This window comes from Vombatus ursinus, unplaced genomic scaffold, assembly GCF_900497805.2.
Source record: "Vombatus ursinus unplaced genomic scaffold, bare-nosed wombat genome assembly UNPS02001287.1, whole genome shotgun sequence".
Taxonomy (NCBI): Eukaryota; Metazoa; Chordata; class Mammalia; order Diprotodontia; family Vombatidae; genus Vombatus; species Vombatus ursinus.
The window spans coordinates 6,919,959-6,941,489 of record NW_020941065.1 but is presented as its reverse complement, the minus strand read 5'-3'; the positions used below and the strand labels follow the sequence as shown (position 1 = coordinate 6,941,489).

The window sequence follows — 21,531 nt, the reverse complement described above, 5'->3', positions numbered from 1 at the left end:
AAAAAATAGCAGAGATCCCAAACTGAAGGGCTCTAAGGGACCATGTAGGCCAGATTCAATAGATATTGTGGATATGGAATCGTCAGGACTTGGCAACTGAGTATATAGGAGGTGAGAGAGAGAGAGAGAAGAGTCAAAAATATCTTCCATTTTACAGACATGTGATACTGGATAAATAACGGGGTCCAAGACAGAGATAGGAGGGGCATATTTAGGGGGAAAGAGAATAAGTTGAGTATGTGGACTTGTGGAGTTTGAGCTTTTTCTCAAAATTTAATCGTACCAAAACCTGCCTCAACAAATAAAGGATAATAGCTAACATTTATGTATTATTTAAAAGTTTTCAATGTGTTTTTTTATTATATATAATCTCCACTGATTCTCAAAACCCTGGGAAGTAAGTGCTACTATTATCATCTCCATTTTTTAAATGAGGAAACTGAGGTTGAAGGAGGAGGTTTAATGATTTGCCCAGAATCAGAATCACACAGCTAGTAAATATCTGAGGCAGGATTTGAATGCGAGTCTCCCTGACCATGACTAAATTCATACATTGTGCCACCTCCCTGTTCTTGAAAGTGGCAAGAAGGTGGAGTGGGGCTGCTTGATGGTTATGAACCTGCCCCAATCATGGATTGTCTTTGTGGGGTCAGGAAGTCCAAAATGCGTCATTACTGGCCTCTGGTCAAAATCTTAATTTGTTTATTCAGTGCTACAAAAGAGGTTATGTGGCTTTTGCATTTTATATATTTGCATCTTAAACCAATGTGATGGACAGTTTGGTTTCTTTTTATTTTTTTAATGCAGAAAAAGCTGTAAAAATTAGCAGATCTGTTGAAAGGGGAAGAAACCAGGGCCCTCCATGAGTCTCACGTAACGAGTTTGACAGTTAAATACTTTTGGGGTTGTTTATGACAAGCTATGTGAGAAGCTATACTTTATTTTTTTCCCTTTAAAAAATAGTGCTGTTCAGCAGCTGGCTTCTGAGCTTCCGGCCCACAGACTGAGGGGGAATCGAGTGTCTGATCAGAGGGGGATTGCAAGGATCTCTTTGCCAGGGCTGAGGCAGGAATCTCTTGCTTTACCAGTTCTTGGATCTGGGTCACAGTTCTGAGGGGCAGTCCTGGGGCGAGGAGGAGCGCTGGCATGGTGGAGCTTGTTGTGGTGGTGGAGAGAAAACACCTTGCCACCTTATCATAGCACCTTGGAAGGACTGACACTTTTCAGGTCCCTAGAAGTATCTCTGAAAACAGCTGTACAAACCCCCAAAGCTTGGGACAGTACATTCTCCACATTGGAAACAGACTCCTACCTTAACAAAGAGTTTAAAACTCAAGTAATTGGTTGGGATCATGAGCAAGCAGCGCAAAAAGAGTCAGACTATATTATCTTACTTTGGTGACAAAGAAGATCAAAACATACAACCAGAAGAAGAAAACAAAGTCAAAGTTCCTACATCCAAAACTTCCAAGAAAAATATGAATCAGTCCCAGGCCTTGGAAGAGCTCAAAAGGGATTTTGAGAAGCAAGTAAGAGAAGTAGAGGAAAAATTGGGAAGAGAAATGAGAGTGATGCAAGAAAATCATGAAAAGCAAGTTAACAGCCTGCTAAAGGAGACCCAAAAAAATACTGAAGAGAATAACACCTTAAAAAATAGCCTAACCCAAATGGCAAAATAGGTCCAAAAAGCCAATGAAGAAAAGAATGCCCTAAAGAACACAATTGGACAAATGGAAAAGGAAGTCCAAAAGATTACTGAAGAAAATATTTCCTTAAAAATTAGAATAGATCAATTGGACGCTAGTGACTTTATGAGAAATCAAGACATTGTAAAACAAATCCAAAAGAATGAAAAATTAGAAAACACTGTGAAATATCTCATTGGAAAAACAAGTGACCTGGAAAATAGATCTAGGAGAGAGAATTTAAAAATTATTGGACTATCTGAAAGCCATGATCAAAAAAAGAGCCTAGACATCATCTTTCACGAAATCATCAAGGAAAACTGCCCTGATATTTTAGAACCAGAGGGCAAGATAGAAATTGAAAGAATCCACCAATCTCCTCCTGAAAGAGATCCCCAAAGGAAAACTCCTAGGAATATTGTAGCCAAATTTCAGAGTTCCCAGGTCAAGGAGAAAATGTTACAAGCAGCCAGAAAGAAACAATTCAAGTATTGTGGAAACACGATCAGGATAATACAAGATTTAGCAGCTTCTACATTAAGGGACTGCAGGGCATGGAATATAATATTCTGGAGGGCAAAGGAGATAGAATTACAACCAAGAATCACCTACCCAGCAAAACTGAGTATAATTCTTCAGAGGAAAAAAATGGTCATTCAGTGAAATAGAGGACTTTCAAGCATTCTTGATGAAAAGACCAGAGCTGAATAGAAAATTTGACTTTCCAGTACAAGACTCAAGTGGAAAATGAAGAGGTAAACAGGAAAAAGAAATCATAAGAGACTTATTAAGGTTGAACTGTTTACATTCCTGCATGGAAAGATGATATTTGTAACTCATGAGACCTTTGTCATTATTAGGGTAGTTGGAGGGAAAAAATTATACGTATGTATATCGATAGATAGATAGATAGAGGGCACAGGGTGAGTTGAAGACGAAGGGGTCATATCTGGAGAATAAAATTAAGGGGTGAGAGAGGATTATACTAGGAGAAGGAGAAAGAGAAAGGTAAAATGGGGTAAATTATCTCACAAAAATAAAACAGAAAAGAAAAGGCTCTTACACTGGAGGGGAAACGGGAAGGTGAGAGGAAATGAGTGAATCTTATTCTCATAGGATTTGACTTAAGGAGGGTATAACATACACACTCAATTGGGTATGGAAATCTGCCTTACCCTACAGGAAAATAGGAAGGGAAGAGGACAAGAGAATAGGGGGATGATAGAGAGGAGGGCAGATTGGGAAAGGGGGTAATCAGAAGCAAATACTTCTGAGGAGGGAGAGGGTCAAAAGAAAGAACAGAATAAATGGGGGGGCAGGATAGGATTAAGGGAAATAGAGTTAGTTTTTCACAGCATGTCTACTATGGAAGTGTTTTGCATAACTGCACAAGTATAAGTTATATTGAGTTGCTTGCCTTTTCAATGAGGGTGGGTGGGGAGGGAGGAAGGGAGAAAATTTGGAACCCAAAGTTTAAAAAAACACATTTAAAAAAAATGTTTTCACATGCAGCTGGGAAATAAGAAATACAGGAAATGGTGTACAGAAATCTATCCTGCCCTACAGCAAAATAGAAGGGGAAGGGGGGGGAGAGATAGCAGGGAAAGCAGACTAGGGGAAGGGGTATTCAGAATGCATGCAATCTTGGGGTGGAGGGAGGGGCAAAATGGGGTGAAAATTTGGAACTCAAAATCTTGTGGAAGTAAATGTTGAAAACTAAAAATAAAAAAAAATAAATTAAAATAAAATAAAAATTAAAAAATTAAAAAATTTTTAAAAATAGTGCTGTTTACAACCCAAAAAAAGTATTCAAATAAGCTGGTCAGTTAGCATTTGGAAATATCAAAAGTGATACCCTCTTATTAATAGAAACCTTGAGAACAGGATGTTTTCCATAGCAACGGAACAAGGGGCCTCTTTCAATTTACATTAGCATAGCTTCAGAATTGCAGAAGTCACTTTCTGGCAAGTGATACAGAACTGCTGAGTTATCTAAAATTGGAACATTAGTTTTCAGAATGCCTTTAATTGACTAATAATTTGACCAAGACAATTTTTTAAAATTGTGCCATGATATCACATGTATGATTGATATAATTGTTTGCCTTCTCAGTGGGTGGTGGAAGGATGAGTGGGAGGAAGAGAATTTAGAAATCAAAATTTAAAAAGTAAAGGATGTTTAAAATATATATTAATAAACAAATTAAAAAAAAACAACATCAGAAGGAAAACTATGCCAGTTTTGTAATTCTTAGACCCTCTAGATGGGGAAAATAATATCTGCATTGGAAATAAGCTAATGATGTATATTTCACTTCAGGTGCTGAAGGTTTATCAAGAATTCCTTTGTCAATGAAGGGAAAAACTGAATGGGATATTGACAAACAGAGGTCGTAATACTCTTCACCATGCGCAAAGGGGTGCCAAAGGACCCAGAGATAGCAGACCTGTTCTACAAGGAAGATCCTGAAGACATTTTTGTTGACTTACATGAAATTGGACATGGAAGCTTTGGAGCTGTTTATTTTGTGAGTATCATTATAAAAATTCAATTCATTGGAGCCATCGAAGTAACCTTAATCCATCACTCAATCAGTGAGTATTCATTAACTGCCCACTATGTGCCAGGTACTGTTCAAAGTGCTGGGGATACAAGTTCAAGGTATAAAATAATTCTTGCCCTCAAGAAGCTTACGTTCTATTGAGAGAGACCACAAGTATGCATCAGAATATATGCAGTATAAATGTGAGGGGAATAAATCCAAATATGTACAAAGTCAGTAACTCTACTTGGGCTTTTTCTACTTACACAATCTCTCTAGTGTATGTCCCCTTCTCTCTGCTTACATTGCTGCCACCCTGGTGCAGGCCCTCATCAGCTCTCACTACTGTAATAATTTTCCGGTTGATCTCCCTGCATTAAGTCTCTCCCCTTTCCCATCCATCCACTCCTTAGCTACCAGGGTGATTATCTAGAGCTCTGGCAGTTTTGACCATATCCTTCCTCTAGTCAATAAACGCCAATAGCTTCTTATTACCTCCAGGACCAAATCTAAATTTCTCTGTTTGTCATTTGAAGACCTTCACTGCCTGGCCCCTTGATGCCTTTCCAGCCTTCTTAACACGTTACTCCCCTCCAAATGTGCTATGATGCAGCTATCCTGACCTCCGTGCTGGCTACTTTCCATCTCCTGACTCCGTGTTTTGTAGCCATGCCAGGAAGGCTCTCCCTAGTCACCCGGCCTCCTAGCTTCCCCAACTTCTTTCAAGACTCAAATCCTAACTAGTGCAGGAAGCCCTTCGCAATCATCCCTTCACCCCAGTGTCCCTCTGCCTTCCCTCTGAGTTTACTTTCCATTTATACTCTATATAATCTGTAAGTATAATTTTTTTGGATGTTGTCTCCCCATTAGAATGAGAGCTCCTTGAGGGGAGAGACCATGTTTTCACCTTTCTTTTTGTCCCCACTGCCTGACATGCAGTAAGAGTCTAATAAATGCTTATTGAATGACTGACGAGCTAAACTCACATCTTTATGTGTATTCTACAGGATGGAATCTTGCCTCTATTAAGAGCAAAAGTTGGGCTTGAAAGGAATATCTTCATAGTACCTCCTGAAGGTGTACTTGTAGCTCATTTAGCACAGATGGTTGGAGAATGATGCCAATAAGATCAGGGTTCCATGACTTCCAGAGAGGGAAGGAATGAGGAGGTGATATGGAAGGAGTGATGGAAGCCTGTCTCCCCTTGAACCTGCCTCCCTAACCGTGCTCTCCATTAGGGAGTCTGCCTTCTCCCCTTTGCCCCCAGAACGCCGGGCCAGATGAAGGTGGGGGTACCCTTTGCTCCTTATTGCCATTTCCACACCTTTCTTCTGCTACCATGACTCAGCTCCTTGTAGGTTCACTCCACCCAGAACAACCAGCCCTCAGGTCATTCCCAGGCCCTCCTCAAGGCGTCTGCTAGCTGGCTCATAGCCTTCCTCTCCCCCCAATCTCTGCCCTTACACTCAGAGACTTCAATGTGATGTGCACATGTTGATGTCCTCTCAATGACTCTTGCTTTCCAGTTGATCCACTTGCTTCCCAGCTTTCATGATCTACACCCTCACTCCATCCCAGCCGTCCATAGTGATGGCTGTCTCCTTGATCTCATTAGCTATAGGAGATTCACATCCATGATCTAGGACCGTGAAGTTGTTCTCTGAATGAGCCTCCTATTTTCCATTTCTCCCTCTGTACTGTTCCTGCCCGTTCTTTTGTCCTCACTCCACACACTCCTCCCCGCCCAGCCCTCCCTGGCCTTCCTTTTGGCACTTTTCAGATCATGACCCTCTAATTAATGCTTCATCTCTGTGTCATCCTCTACACTGACTCTCAAATATAAATTCCTCTTTTTAGCTTTTAAAGCCCAACACACCCTGGCCCCAAGCTATGTTTCCAGCCTCACTGGATGTTATTTCCCCTCCCACACTCTGAGATTCGGCCAGTTGGCCTGTTTTCTATTCCTCACACACAAAACATCCTCTCTGTGCCTTGCATTGACCATCCCACATGCCTGGAATGCACTCCTTCCGTCCTTCGACTTCATAGCAATCCCTCCCTTCAGACACCTCCTAGGTAGCATTTTCTGCATGAAACCTTTCCTGGATACCCTTTATTGCCTCCAGGAAATTGTATGTTCCTTCAAAGAAAGAATTGTCTCATTTTTGTCCTATGTAGCCCTACCAGCTAGCACACAGTAGGCACTTAATAAATGCTGGTCAAATTGAATTGGATCAAATGGAAAGGAATTAAAGGGCAGAGATTTTTATGTTATGTAGAACAATTAACTTGCCGCAGAATGTGACCTTAACCCCAGCAAGCCACTTTACATGTGTATTCAATTGTTCACAGGAAACATTCAGCGACCTCTTTGTAGGAAGAAGCCAGAGACACTCAAGCCCTGGTACTGGAAAAACTACCCCAACCAGACCAGGCATTAAGTGGGTCACTTGAGACATCTCCCTGTGTGTGGGACAGGCTTATTACAATGACTTCGAAGAAAAAACATGACAAAGCAGCCTTGTAAGAAGAAATCTGAAAGTAACTGATGTCTGCCTGGGCTAAGCAAGGGGCAGAATAGTTCATTGTTAATTGTAGAGTTGTAGTGCGGTCTGGTGCCCTTCCGGGCACTAGCATGTTCTTCAATTGAGGATTATTTTGACAGCAGCATCTAAATGAACTGACTGTGCCATTGTGAGACATCTCCAAAGTTACGAACTTGAACTTGTCCAGACATGTGCCCCTCTCGGGCTAGTCCAACTTTGCCCATTTTACCCCAATGCTATAATTGTCTCGTAGACCAGAGTCTGGGCAGGGCCTGGAAGTCAAAGAACAGGCCCAGTGAGTAAGGTTTACTAGAACAAATCTTCATCTTCAGGAATTGATTGGCCTTGTCTTCTGATACAGTTCAGGCCCAGGCTGCCTGAATGCTGCTTAAGACCCTCCTTTTAGGGGCAGCTAGGTGGCTCAGTGGATAGAACAGACGCTTACTAACTGTGTGACCCTGGGCAAGTCACTTAACCCTGATTGCCTCCCAGAAAAAAAAAAAAAGGAAAAGAAAAGACCCTTTTACTATGACCACAGCTCCTGAGCCAGGAAATGAAGTAGAGGCCTGATTCTGAGCAAAAAAAGTTGAAATCTCTTCTGTCAGGGTCCAGTGTTTCAGGGGCAGGGCCTGTGTTCTGGTGGGAGGAGCATGAGTATGATTGCCAGTGGGTAGGCAGCATGGTGTGGAAACAGCTGGGAAGGGATAATGATAACACCACACTTGGCCTCCAGTCCCTCAGTACCAAAGGGAGTAGGCCAGTTGTTACAGAAAGTATTCTGTAGTAGACTATATCTTTACAGCCACAGAGCTGGCTGAAAAGTACATGGAATACAAGATCTTACTGAATTTATCATTTATCAATTAACACAAATATTTTTTTTTGACTGCGTTGGGCAAAACACACCCTGTCCTCCAACGATGTGTTTCTCACTCACGTTAAGGTCAAACAGGAGTCCTTGACAGAGACAATCACAGAAATAACCTTCTATGATGTTTCTCTGACTCTAAGCCACGATGCAGAAGGCAGGACAACACCCAGGATGAACCAAGTCCAGACAGAAGAGGAATTCCTTAGAAATGATGAGGTTCTGCAGTCCCTTCTGTCTGTGGATAACACCGTGCTGATTGCATGCAGCCCCACAATGCTGCAGAGCCTTCTCAATGAGATCTAGAGTGTGTCTGGTAGAACATAAGCTTCTTGAGGGCAGGGACTACCTTCTTTTTTTCTTTGATCTCCATAGGATATGAACCTAGTAGTGGTATTGCTGGGCCAAAGAATATGCCTATTTTAGTCATTATGGGGGCATGGTTTTGAATTGTCTTCCAGAATAGCTAGATCCATCCATTTCACGTACTACTGTAGGAGTACTGTTTTCTGATAGCCCTTCCAACAATTGTCATTTTCATTTTTGTCGGCTTTGCTAACTTATGGGTGTGAGGTGGAACCTCACAGTTGTTTTAATTTGCATTTTTATGATTATTAGTGATTTGGAGCATTTTTTCATATATGATTTTAGATGATTTATTGATTCCTTGAATCAATAAATAAATTTATTGATAGATTTAATTTCATGTAATTTTTTTGACAGTTTGGATGTTTTCCCTTAAGAAACATTTATGTCCTTTGAGCATTTGTCATTTGAGAAATTTATTGTTATAAATTTGAATCAATTCTTTATATAACTTGGATATCAGACCTTTATCAGAGAAACTTGATGTAAAGTTTTTTCCCAAATAATGTTTTCCCTTGGCTGTATTGGATTTGTCTATGCAAAACCATTTAAATTTTATGTAATTAATTGTTTGTTCTATCTCCTATGATCTTTTGTGTCCCAGTTTTGCCCTGATTTCTCAGTGTTGTCTTGTTTCATTTGTAGGAAGAAAGTCAATATTGATACTCACGTGGTTCAGTGCCTCTATTAGTATAGTACCTCATTGTTTTGTTTTGTTTTGTTTTTTGCAAAAATCTCACATTTAGAGCAATAACAGTTAAATTAGTTTTTACAGACAATAAGAAAACTATGTGACTTTTACCACCATCCACTCCTTTTTTTTTTCTACTACACCATTATCAATAAGGGAAAGAAAACCACATGAGACCAAAGGCCATTTTGTATTTGTCTTTAACAAAGACAAATGGGATGCCATGGCTAAAGAGTTGATATTGCTGGCAGTAGAACAGTAGATAACATTAAATTTGACTTAACCAAATAGCTAATACCAATCAAAACAGGACTTCTTGATTTTTGTGTGTGTCATGAGGGTCTAGAGGAGGTAATGGACTCTTCATAATGCTTGGAAATGAATAAAATAAAATACATTGGATTTCAAAGGAAAGCAATTAGATTGAAATATGGTTATTAACTTTTGTTCAAGTTCACAAGTTAAGAAACCCTAATCTGCAGAAGAAAACATTATGTTACCTCAAACCAAATCATAGGAGGTATTTGTGTAAGAAAGGAAAAGGATACAATCAGGTGAAACATAGGTAAAAATGTGCAATTTCTGTTAGGAAATTTTTAATGAATTCAAGTCTTGAGTTGGTTCAAAAGAATATACAGAGGAAGGTTCTCAATGATGAACTTTTCCTATTGGTCACAGAAACACTGATATCTGTAGCACATCCCTTACCCCATTGATAAATGAATCCTATAGTAGTCTTGCCAACTCACGTTGCAGTCTCCTGAAAGATGCTATCAATGTGCAGAAAAATTAGATTGAGGCCAGAAGATGCAATGTTTTATAGCACTTCTTATGGACTGCTTATGGATTCCAGCCATCTGGATAAGCTATATAATGACCTGAATATGGCAATTGAAGCATTAAAACGTCAATACTACAATCCTGCTCCTTGACTCTTTAGTCACATTCTGACTACTTGGCAAAGGCAGATGCCAAGAAACCTACTTAGGCTGATCAGCAGTCTGGCCCGGCTCCTAGAGCATCTTTCAGATGAGAGTAGATGTGTAGAATCTAGAAGAAATGTCTATTATTGAATACAAGCAGGTATCGGCCAATAGAGTAGATTTCCTCGAAAACATTTTTTTACCATATTTGAAGGATAGAATTTCTCTATCAACTATGAAAATAACTCAGTGGAACATTTCTGTGGGTTTGGGTTTATATATGTAAATTGAGGAGTTAGTACAGGATTAAAAGGTGAGTCATTATTATATCTGGGGTGGAAGAAAACAGGACCAGGGATTAGTGTATTCATCTTAGATCCACTTATATAAGACTATAAAGGTATAGGTGCTACTTTGTTGAGCTCAAAATACCTTCACTCATCAACATAATTCAAATAATTTTACTTTTTTATTGTCCTAAATGCAATTACTTGGTGGCTTCGATATCAGTTTTTAACATCTTTGTTCTTACTTCAAACTTCACTTGACCTTGCTTCTCCTTAAGCTATTTTCCTATATATATATTTTTTTCTCCTTTCACCACCAAACTGTAAGCCTCTAGGTGTTAGAATAAATAGAGTGATGAACCTGAAGTCAAATGAACCTGAGTTCAAATCTTGCCTCAGACACTCACTCACTGCGTGACCCTGGACGAACCCCTTAACCTTTCCTGGCTTCAGTTTTCTCACCTGTAAAATGGTGACAATAACAGCACCTACTTCAATAAGGTTCTTGTGAGGCTCAAATGAGATGACATGTAACACTTTATTTTGCATATCTTAACAAGCTTTATAAATGCTAGCTGGTTATTTTTATTTAAAAAGGAGGTTTACACTTACTGCCTTCACTTCCTTACCTTCTAGTCACTTCTCAAACCCTTAAAATCAGGCTTCCAACTTTATCACTCAACTGAAACTGTTCTCCCTAAGGCTACTGGTGATCTCTTAACTGCCAAATTCAATGCCAAGGGCTGGCTTCTCTTTCTTGACCTCTCTGAATCTCTGGACAATATTGACCGCTTCTTCCTCCCTGGGTTTCATGATATCACTCTCTCCCATTTCTCCCTCTACCTGTCTATTCACTCTTCTTCTCCTTTGCAGAACGATCATCCTGTGACGCCCTCTTTTCATGGGTCCACGTTGGCTCCCAACTGGACCATCTTTCCGTAGTTCTCTACATTGTCTCTCTCCTAATGATTTCATCAGCTCCTATGATTTTGTTATGATCTCTATGTAGATGTGATTTCCCAAATCTACATATCCAGCTCTCATGCCTCTCCTGAGTTCCAAGGCCACGTGCCAGCTACCTCCTGGATAGATCCATATAGGTATTCTATAACCATTTTAAACTCAACATATCCAAAATAGAAATCATTATCTTCCTCCCCACAACCCATCCACCCTTCAGACTTCTTTAATTCAGTCAAGAGCACCATCTTTCCAGTCACCAGGTTCACAACCCTGGAGTCATCCTCAGCTCTCCTCTCTCCTTGATCACCTGCCATATGCAATCAGTTATCAAATAGTCTTGTCAATTATATTTCCATAACATCTCTCCTATCCATCCCCTTGTCTCTGTTTACCCCAACACCTTACCACTTCAAGCCCTCATCATCTCTCATCTCGTCTACTACAGCTTCCCCCTCATTAAGCTCTCTGCCTCCAGTCTTCCCTTTCCAGTCCATCCTCCACACAGCTGACACATTGATATTTGTAAGGCACAGATTAGACCATAGCATTTACCTGCTTAGGAGGTTTCAGTGACTCCCTATTACCTTAAAGATAACAGACTCCTGATTTGATCTAAAGCCCTCCACAATTTGACTACAACCCCAATCCATAGACAGTTTTCACATTACTCCTTCTCACTCATTGCACATTCTAGCCAACTTGGTCTACACTTACTCTTCCCCATAGAAGACATTCCATCCGCTTCTTTTTGTGTGTCATACCTAGAATGCACAACCTCCGTACCTCTACCTCTTGGAATCATCAGCTCCATTGAAGGTTCAGTTCAAATATCACTTTCCATACCACTCCTCCCCTGCTGACCTTGTGGGAGTATGACAACATGGTAAGACCTATAGAAGCCCAATCCTACCTAGACTCCCCCCAGTATCCCCTGTAAAGCTCTAAAAATGCACAATATTAAACAAAATAAAGAGAATCGGCTCTAAGATCCTCCACTGAGTACGGGACTTAAAAAAAGAATAAGACTTCCAAAGTCCTGAAAGGAGACAAACCAGAATAAATAGAAGGTTCTACACAGTATGAAACTGCCTGGTCCCACAGGACGGGTGATCTCAGCCCTGTTGTAGTAAGAGAAAGGACTGAACAGAGCTCAGCTTAGGTGCATCTCAGAAAGACCCTGAGTAGAACCTGTAACAAGGGATAATAGAGGAGAAAATCCCCAGGCAGAGTCTAGCACAAGAGTAGCCCTAGAACAATGAGGTAATGAGAAAAGTTCTGAACAGAACCCAGCATGAGACCTTCCCTGGAGCCCTACAGCTTCAGGAGAAAGAGGCCCAGAGACAAAGAAGTCCTGAAATCTTGGTCACAGCAGAAGGGCCTTAAGCAGCATCCAGGCATGCTGTACCTGAACCAAACAATTCTTTTTTTTTTTTAATTTATTTTGATTTACCAACAATCACTTCCATTAGCTTTTGAGTTTTAAATTTTTCTCTCTCTCCCTCCCCGCCTCCCTCCCCTAGATGGTGCGCAATCTGATATAGGCTATACACATACATTCCTATTAAACATATTGAACCAAACAATTCTTGAAGAAGAAGTCTCAAGTAGGGCCTGCCCACAACATCCAGGAGAATGAGAGGAATTGTTGTTTATGCTTCATTTTCAAAGAGGACAAATGACATCATAGAGTGACATCTTGATTTGCATGTAAATTGGATTTAAATGAGGCAGGAGTGCGCAAAGTTGTCAGCCTCACTCTCTCTTCCAGAATCATCCAAGCCAGTGGCAAGACAAAAGTCAAGATGACTGGTGATGGCCCAGGATATAATGAGTGACCTTGGCTTCTTTGATGTCTGACCAAGCTCTAAGCACTCCATCCACAGCAGGTGCTTCAGCTGCCTTCATGGCCAATGGAACAAATTGTTCTCATCCACCCATTCCACCAGGGGAATAGTCATCACCTAACTCACTGATGCATTTAAGGCCTATTGATTGCCAGGTGAGAGTTGGGTGGTGGATGGACATGGACACCAAAGGTGGATGAGCACCCCTGAAAAGTATCTAGCAATCCCTCACACCAGAGGTGCTAGTTCTCCTTGAATATCACATACACCCCAAAGTATATGAGAGGAATTAGACCCAAGTATAAGCCTCCAACCCAGACACTGAGCCTAGTTGTATAGAAAACCAAAGAAAATGCCAAATGCAAGGAAGAAATACCTTGGATGGAAAAATACCCAAAAGAAAGAATAACTGTACATGTCAAATAGATCCTGAAGGGAAAAAAAATATCCTGGCTATCAAGACCACAAGAATATCCAGAAGAAAAGAAACAAGAAGTTCTAATGGAATTGCTAGGGAGGAAAAAAGAGCCAGAAGAATCAATACCTTAAAACAGACAGAAGGAAATCTTACCTAAAAACTAAGTTTCTACTAAAAACTAGAATGGGACAAACAAAAAAAATTCAACGAGACAGCATGAAATATTAAAAACAAAATCAAAAGATTGAAATTTAGAAAAGAAAATGTTAGAAATATAATATAAGAAATAACTGACCTTAAAAGAAAACAGGTCAAGGAGAGAATCTCAGAATTATTGAACTACCTGAAAATCACAACCCCTACAAAAGCTTGGAAACCATATGAAAACTTTGCAGAACTCTTAGAACCATAGTGTAAAGTTAAAATGGAAAGAATTCACCCATCACTTCTGGGGAAAACTCTGCAAAACCCAGGAACATCATAGCCAAAACCCAAAACCTCCAACTCAAATCAAAAATATACTGCAAACAGCCAAAAGAGAAATAGTTCAGGTACAAAAGAGCCACAGATGGAATCCAACAAGACTTGAGAGCTGCCACAAGCAAGAAAAGGAAAGGTTGGAATATGATATTTTGAAAGATGAAGGCTTTACAACCAAGAGTAACCTATCCATAAAAATCAAAGTATTCTATAGGGTAGGATATGTTCCTTTAATAAAACAGAGAATTTCTAAGCATTCCTGAGTAGACACTTTGAAATAGAAATGCAGAAGTCAAGAGAAATATAGAAAGGTATACATAAAATCACTATCTCACATAATAGAGGTGCATAAGATGAAGTGAGTTCAAATTTGATGGTAGAAGTGGGAAGGAATGGGCATCCCATGAACTTCACTTTCATCTGAACTGAAAAAAGGAAAGTTGAACACAAGTTTACACACAGAGAGACACACAGATTGCAGTATAGAAATACATCAAATTCTAAAGAGAAGTCAGACAACAGTTGGCTATGAGGGAGGGCAGGAGAGATAACAGAATAGTTATGAGTAAAACATACTGGAGTGGTGAGTTTGTGGGGGAATTAAAAGGAAAAGACAGAGTAAAATCCTGGGAACAGAAGCAGGGCAATCCAACAATATGCTGCTTATAAAAAACATACTTCAAACAAAAATTTATATAGAATTAAAATGACTTAAGCAATATCTATTATACTTATCTGAACTCAAAAGCAGAGGTAGCAATCACAATTTCAGATGCAGCTATGCTAAATATACAAATGACAAAATTACATTTAAGAGAAACTACATTATACTTAGAGTCACCATAAATAATGAATCGATATTAATATATAATACCTATACATGAAACACATAAAAATTAATCAGATGGCAGGGAGAAATAGACATTAAGACTCTATAACTTAAGGGAAACTCAATGTACCCCTTTCAGACCTGAAATAATATAGCCAAAACATAAGCAAGAAAGAATTCAAGGACTTGAATAAAACTTTAGAAAAAAAATAGAATAGATAAATGATGATTACTAAATGAGAACAGAATACTTCTCCACCATTCATGCACCTTTAAAAAATTAATTATGTATTTGAGTATAAAGACCTCACCAATAATACAAAAAGGCAGAAATATTCAACTTTTGATTTATTGGTCATTTGCACTAAAAATTATATTAAATAAAAGTCCTTTGAGGAAAGAATTAACAATCAACTGGAGCCTAAATAACTTAACCTTAGGAAGTTGTGAATCAAAGAACAAATTATAGAAACAATAGAAAATTTCATCAAAGAAAATGACGATAATGAAACAACACACCAAAAAACATGGAATACAGCTAATACGGTCCTTAGGAGAAAATTTGTATCTCTAAAACTCTTTCATCAACAAAAAAAGAACAAATAAATGAATTAGACATGCAGCAGAAAACATTGAATAAGAATAAATACAGAAACCCAATTAAGCAACAAAGTAAAACTTCTGAAAATAAGAGATTAAAAAATTGAAAGCAAAAAGAAAAAACACATTGATAAATAAAACAAGGAACTGCTTTATTGAAAAAATACTAAAATAATAAAATAGATAAACAGTTAATCTGCTTCAAAAAAGAGGGGAAGACCAATTTTGGGGGGGGTGGGGCGAGGCAATAGCTATTGACTATCATGTGTCTCATGCCAGATTTGAACTCAAGTCTTCCTGACTCCACAGCCAGTGCTCTATCCATTGCACCACCTAGCTGCCCCAGACCAATTATTTTTGCTTTTTTTTTTTTTTTTTTTGGTGAGGCAATCAGACTTAAGTGACTTGCCCAGGATCACACAGCTAGGAAGAGTCAAGTGTCTGAGGCCAGATTTGAACTCAGGTCCTCCTGACTCCAAGGCCAGAACTCTATCCACTGTGCCACCTAGCTGCCCCAGACCAATTTTTAATATCAAAAATGTAAAAGGATAATGCTAACAATTGACAAGGTAAAGTAATTATCAGAAGTTATTTTGCCTAATTTTATGCTAACAAAACTTACATGAAATGGATAAATGTTTACAGTAATATCAAACACCTATTTTAGCAGGGGAAAATGGTTAAATAGCCCAATATTTGAAAAAGAAATTGAACAAGCCATAAATGAACTCACAAACAACAAAACCTCCAGGGCCATGTGGATATTCAAGTGATTTCTATTCTAAGAATAGTTAATACCAATATTATGTAAACTGTTTTAATAAATGGGAGGGGGGAACCTTTCCGATTTCTTTCTATGATATGAATATAGCCTTGACACCTAAACCAGTAGGAGATAAAACAGAAATAAAACTATAGACTAATATCCCAAATGAAGGTTGACATAAAAATTTTGAATAAATGTTTTAACATATTAAAATGATTATATATGGTGATGAGGATTTGTACCTGGAATGCAGGATTGGCTCAATATAAGGGAAACTATGAACATAAAAATATCATATCACCAATGTAAATAATAAGCCTCATAATTATATCAGTAGATGCTGAAAGAACTTTGAACAAAATCCAGCACTTATTTCTGAGTGTTTGTGTTATTAGAAAGCACAGAAATAAATGAACTTTTCCTCAATATATTATATAATATGTTATATTATAACATCTATCAGAAACCAACATCAGACAATATGGAAAAAATTTAGAGACCTTTCCAATAAAATCAGAGGTAAAATAAGAATTCCCATTATCACCTATTTAACGTAGTTGTGGAAATTCATGCTATGGCAGTAAAAGAAGAAAGAGAAATCAAGAGAACAAATATAGCCAGAGAAGAGAAAAAACTTTTTACAGATGATATAAGTATCTAGAGAATGCTAAAGAGTCAATTAAAAATTAATTGAAACTATTCATAAATTCAGCAAAGTTGTGGGATATAAAATAAATTTACAAAAATCATCACTGTTCCTGTATCTTACCAACAAAAGTCAAATCAATTAAATCAATGTAACATTTATTGTCCTACTATGTGCCAGGCATTATTCTTAGCACTCGAGATACAAAAAGAAGTAAAAGATAGTCCCTACCCTTAAGGAGCTCACAATCTAAACCCGAAAGGAAAAGACAAAAAGCAAAATTTCGTTCAAAATAACTAAGAAGGTATCAAATATTTGAGGGTCTATCTACTGGGACACAACCGAGAACTATATTAATTCAACTCCAAAACACTCTTTACAGAAATAGAGACCTAAGTAATTGGAAATATAGTCATTGTCCATAGGCAGGTCATGCCAATATAATGAACATGACTAAATTACTTAATTTATTTAGTACAATCAAATTACCAAAGAATAATTTTTGAGACCAAGAAAATAATTATAATTTATCTAGAAGAACAGGTCAAGAATTTTAAAAGTAATCATGAAAAAGTGAGAAAAAAAAGAAGACTAACAGAATTAGATCTCAAACTACTACAAAGCATTAATCATCAAAATGATTGTTATTGGTTAAAAAGAAAGGTTGATAAGTAGGTAAATACCACACAAAAGCAAATAAACACATAGTGTTTGATGAACCCAAAGACCCCAGTTACTGGGGAAAGGAATCATTCCAAAAAAAAAAAACTGCTGGGAAAACCAGAGTGTACTCTGAAAGAAATTAGATCTATACCAATACCTCACACCCTATGCCACAATAAGTTCCAAAGGTATACATGACCCAGACATAAAAAGTGATATCATAAGCAAATTATAGGAGCAAGGAAGAAATTGCCTTTCTGATCTCTGGGTAAGGGCAGATTTCATGACTGAACAAAGAACTGAGAAGATCACACAAAATAAAATGGACAATTTTGATTGTAAGGCATTTAAAAATTTTTGCTCAAGCAAAAGCAATATGGTTAAACTTGGAAGAGAAACAAATCTTTGGGGAACAAATTGGGAAATGTAAAGAAAAAAACTTTAAGCATGTTTCCCTGCTAAACATCTCACATCAAAGATACAGAAGGAATTGATTCAAATTTGTAAAAAGAAGAACCATTTCCCAATGGATGGTCAAAGGCAGATGAACAGGCAGTTTTCCAGTGAGGAAATCCAAGCCATCAACAACTATGTGGAAATTACTTTCCAAATCACTAATATTTACAGAAAGGGGAATAAATGTAACAGAGAAGACCTCTATCAATTGATTAAAAGCAACGTGTGCAGAATTGGGAGAAAAAAATATGCAATGACAACATGATAAAGAAATGTGTTTTGAAAGACTCTAAAACTCTAGTCAGTGCTATAATAAATTATAATTCCAGAGAACTGGTGATGAACATGGTACCCATCTCCTGTCAGAAAGGTAATAGATTCAAAGTTTAGAATAACAAATACATTTTCCGGACATGGTCAAAGAGAGAATTTGCTCTGTTTGACTGTGTCTATTTATTTATTACAAGGATTTTCTTTTGTTGTTGATAATGTTCAATTGGGAGGGGGGATAAAAATAAGAAAAAAATGTAAAGCTTCAGTTGATTCCTTCTTACCTTCAGGATAAAATATAAACTCTTCTTTCTGGCATTTAAAGTTTTTCATCATTTGGTTTTAAACTATCTTTCTAGACTGATCACGCATCACTCCTCATATATTCTACATTCCTAACAACTACTTGCTTTTTCTCATATTTAACATTCTATCTCCGTCCTTGGCACCTTTGCATAGACTATCATCCATATCTGAAAGGCTTTCTCCCCTTACTTCCACCTCTCAATCTTTTGTTTCCTTCAAAGTGTAGCTCAAGCTCCACCTATGACTCGTTTTATTGGCAAAGATGATAAGAGAGGAAAATAACAAAAAGAGAGACGCCAGAGGAAAAACAAGCACACTTGTGTATTATTGGTAGAATTGTGAATTGGTCTAACCCTTCTGGTCTGCAATTTTGAACTATGCCTAAAATGTCACTAAAGTATCCATCCCTTTAACTTAGCAAAATCACTATTACACAGATATCCCCAAAGACATCAAAGGAAGAGGGAAAAGATCCTTGTATGTAAAAATTTTGTAGCAACAGTGAATTGGAAACTAAGGGGATATCAGCATTTGGGGAATGGCTAAACAAATCATGGTACATGGATGTGGAATCTAATTGAGTCATAAGAAATGATGAAATCTACAAAAGGCCTTTTACAATTCACTTCTCTCTCCCTCCCCCTCCTTCACTCAGTGGCTAGCATCCCCTCCTCCCCTTCCTCAAAAGATTCCTTTATTCTGTATATACACATCACTATGTGTTTGTGATTTTATTTTCATCTCTGTTCCCCAGAACCTAGCAGAGGACCAGACACTTACAAGTTCTTTAAAAAATTAAAATAAAAAAGGCTATGAAGTTGAGTCTTAACCAAGGCAAAGATAGATTCTGAAGATATTTATATTATTATTATTATATTCAATAAATAACAAAATTCAGTCTTTTATTTCTGGAAGTGCCTATTCCTGTTGTCTAGTTGAATTCTCCATTCACATTTTATATTCTTGAAAATATACTATAATAGATGAGATTGAAATTATTTAAAATGGTTCCAGAATCAGAACCTGAATTTAAATCCTTCCTCAGACACTTATAGATGTGTGTCCCTGGACAAATCATTTGATGTCCCTAAGCCTTATTTTCCTTCTGTGTGACATGAGGGGATGGATCTCAATGACCTCTAAAGTCCCTTCCAGCTCTAAATCAGATATGTCTAACATACAGTGCAGCCCACGGGCCTGAACCAGACTAAAATGCAATTCCCATCTGATTTTAGTGTGTTGATGTGTTAGCAAAAAATGATTATTTAAACCTGTGTGGTTTTCTAAGTCAGAATGTGGCCACAGGGTTCCCTATGTGTGGTTCCGTGGCCCTGTTTCAGCTTGAGTTTGACACTGCTTTCAGTCTGCTTTCCTATGATGTTCTCTTCTTCCCTGGCGTAGCAATGAAATGGATTCCATTCATCGAATAAAGACCAAAGTGTGGTGTGATCTCCACCCAGGACACTGTTTTACACACGACAGGAGCTCAGTAACAATTTGTGGAATTAGATTGAAATGTTTGATTCAATGGAAGCTTGCTCAAGTTTTGTTTGAAGGCCTTAGCTATAGAACCCTTCAATATGGTTCTCTTAACAATTACCCTGAAAGGCCATCCACTGTTTTGCTTAGAAGTACCAAGGCTAGTCTTTCCAAACGGGCTTAAACATGGAACTCGGCTACAAGCTGAACTCAAATCTTTGATTGGAATGTTTGAGGAGCTTCATGTGTTTATGTTGGGCTGATGAGAGGCCATTGGGAGTATTTCTGTCCCCATCAAAAATTAATTTTTTTTATTTAAATTGACTAAAGGAAGGATAAATTTAACTAACTCCTAGTTACACCCTTGTAAAGGTAGAATTGGACATTCTGTGTGGCTAGAGATAGACCCACAAGAAATTGATTTTCCAGTGCTATTTCCATTCTTTTATTTGCTACCCTCTCCCTCCATAGATGTCCAAGTGATTTTCTGACCGTCTCAGTAAACTGGATGGTTTTGTGGGCAGGTGAACTTGTCAAGTTCAAGTAACCACTACTTTGTAAATATTATTCTTGGTTTGGATGGGCTAACGTTCATCGTTGGGTTGTTTTTTTTTTTTTTTCCCTATTTTTCTGACTGTAAATCAGCATTGATTATAAATAACCCTTAATAAGCCATAATTGCATTTAAGTGGAAATGTGTTTTTCCTTTTTAGGCATACTGATTTTTCAAGCCGCCTACCAGCTAGGAGTCCACATAAAGCCTGGAACTTCCCTAAGCTTTTCCCCGTCTCTGTTTAATAGATTTGTAGTGGGAACATACAATGCAGGCTTGACCTCTCCCACTTCTGTTGATACTGCTCTTGGGTTACCCCATAGTTTTCCTTCTTGCTCTTATGTAAGCCCAGACTTAAAGGGACACTTTTTTTCAGTCATTGATAATGGGAAGGTTATTTTGTGTGTGTTTTTTTTGTTTTTAAAAAATCACATCCCTGGAGTGCCTTGCTAAATGGCAGCTGGTGTTTAAGAGAACTGGAGTTGATATCAAGAAGGCTTGAGTTCAAATCTTATAAGCTTTGTGACTTTAGACAAGTTACTTAACCTAGGTTAACTAGGCTAAACCCAGTTTACTTAAGTACAATTAGAAAAGTTGGACTCGATTACCTCTTGGTTCTACCCAACTGCCTCTTCTTGCTCTCCTTTGCTGGATCTTCATCCAGGTCATGCCAATTAATCATGGGTACGTCCTGAGCCCTGTCCTTTCCAACCTCTATCCTGTCTCATTTGGTGATCTCATCAGTTCCCATAGATTCAATTCAATTTAAAAAATTATCATCTTGACCTCTCTGCTCACCTCCAGTCTCACGTCTCCAACTGCCTATTGGGCATCTTGTACGTGATGTTCCAAGACATCTTAAATTCACTTGTGCAAAAGTGAACTCACTATATTTCCCTCAAAGCTTCACCTTCTCCTAATTTCCCTATTGTCAAAAATACTCCCGTCCTTCCCATGCCCCAGGCTCATAGCCTAGTGGTCATCTTCAACTCTGCACGTTCTCTTGCCTCTCCTCCCCTATTCTGTTGCCAAATCATCCAGTTCTACCTTTGTGAAGGTATCTAGTCTCTCTTTTCTCCTCTGACACCGCTACTAGTGTAGTGCAGGTTCTCCTGGCCTCATACCTGGGCTATGACAATAGCCTGTTGGTGGGTCTGCCTGACTCAACTCTCTCCCCACTCCAGTCCATCCTCCACTCAACTTAGAAAATGATCTTCCTAAGCACAGATCTGTTGGGGTCAAGTCCTCTTACACTCTCAGTATACTCCAATGATTCCCGGTCAACTTTGTAACTTACAGGCAAGTGCATACATACACATACACACACACACACACACACACACACACAC

At 38.3% G+C, this 21,531-nt stretch overlaps 1 protein-coding gene across 8 annotated transcripts in view; it reads left to right on the top strand.

The window, feature by feature from the left end:
- Positions 1-21,531, top strand: part of TAOK3 (TAO kinase 3) — a 240,464-nt gene that overhangs the window by 105,613 nt on the left and 113,320 nt on the right. For all 8 annotated transcript variants that reach the window (XM_027863638.1, XM_027863620.1, XM_027863643.1 and 5 more), the window contains one exon: positions 4,006-4,213. In XM_027863638.1, the coding sequence (XP_027719439.1) occupies positions 4,094-4,213 (120 nt within the window). In that variant the 5' untranslated portion in view covers positions 4,006-4,093. The remainder of the gene's footprint in view (positions 1-4,005; positions 4,214-21,531) is intronic.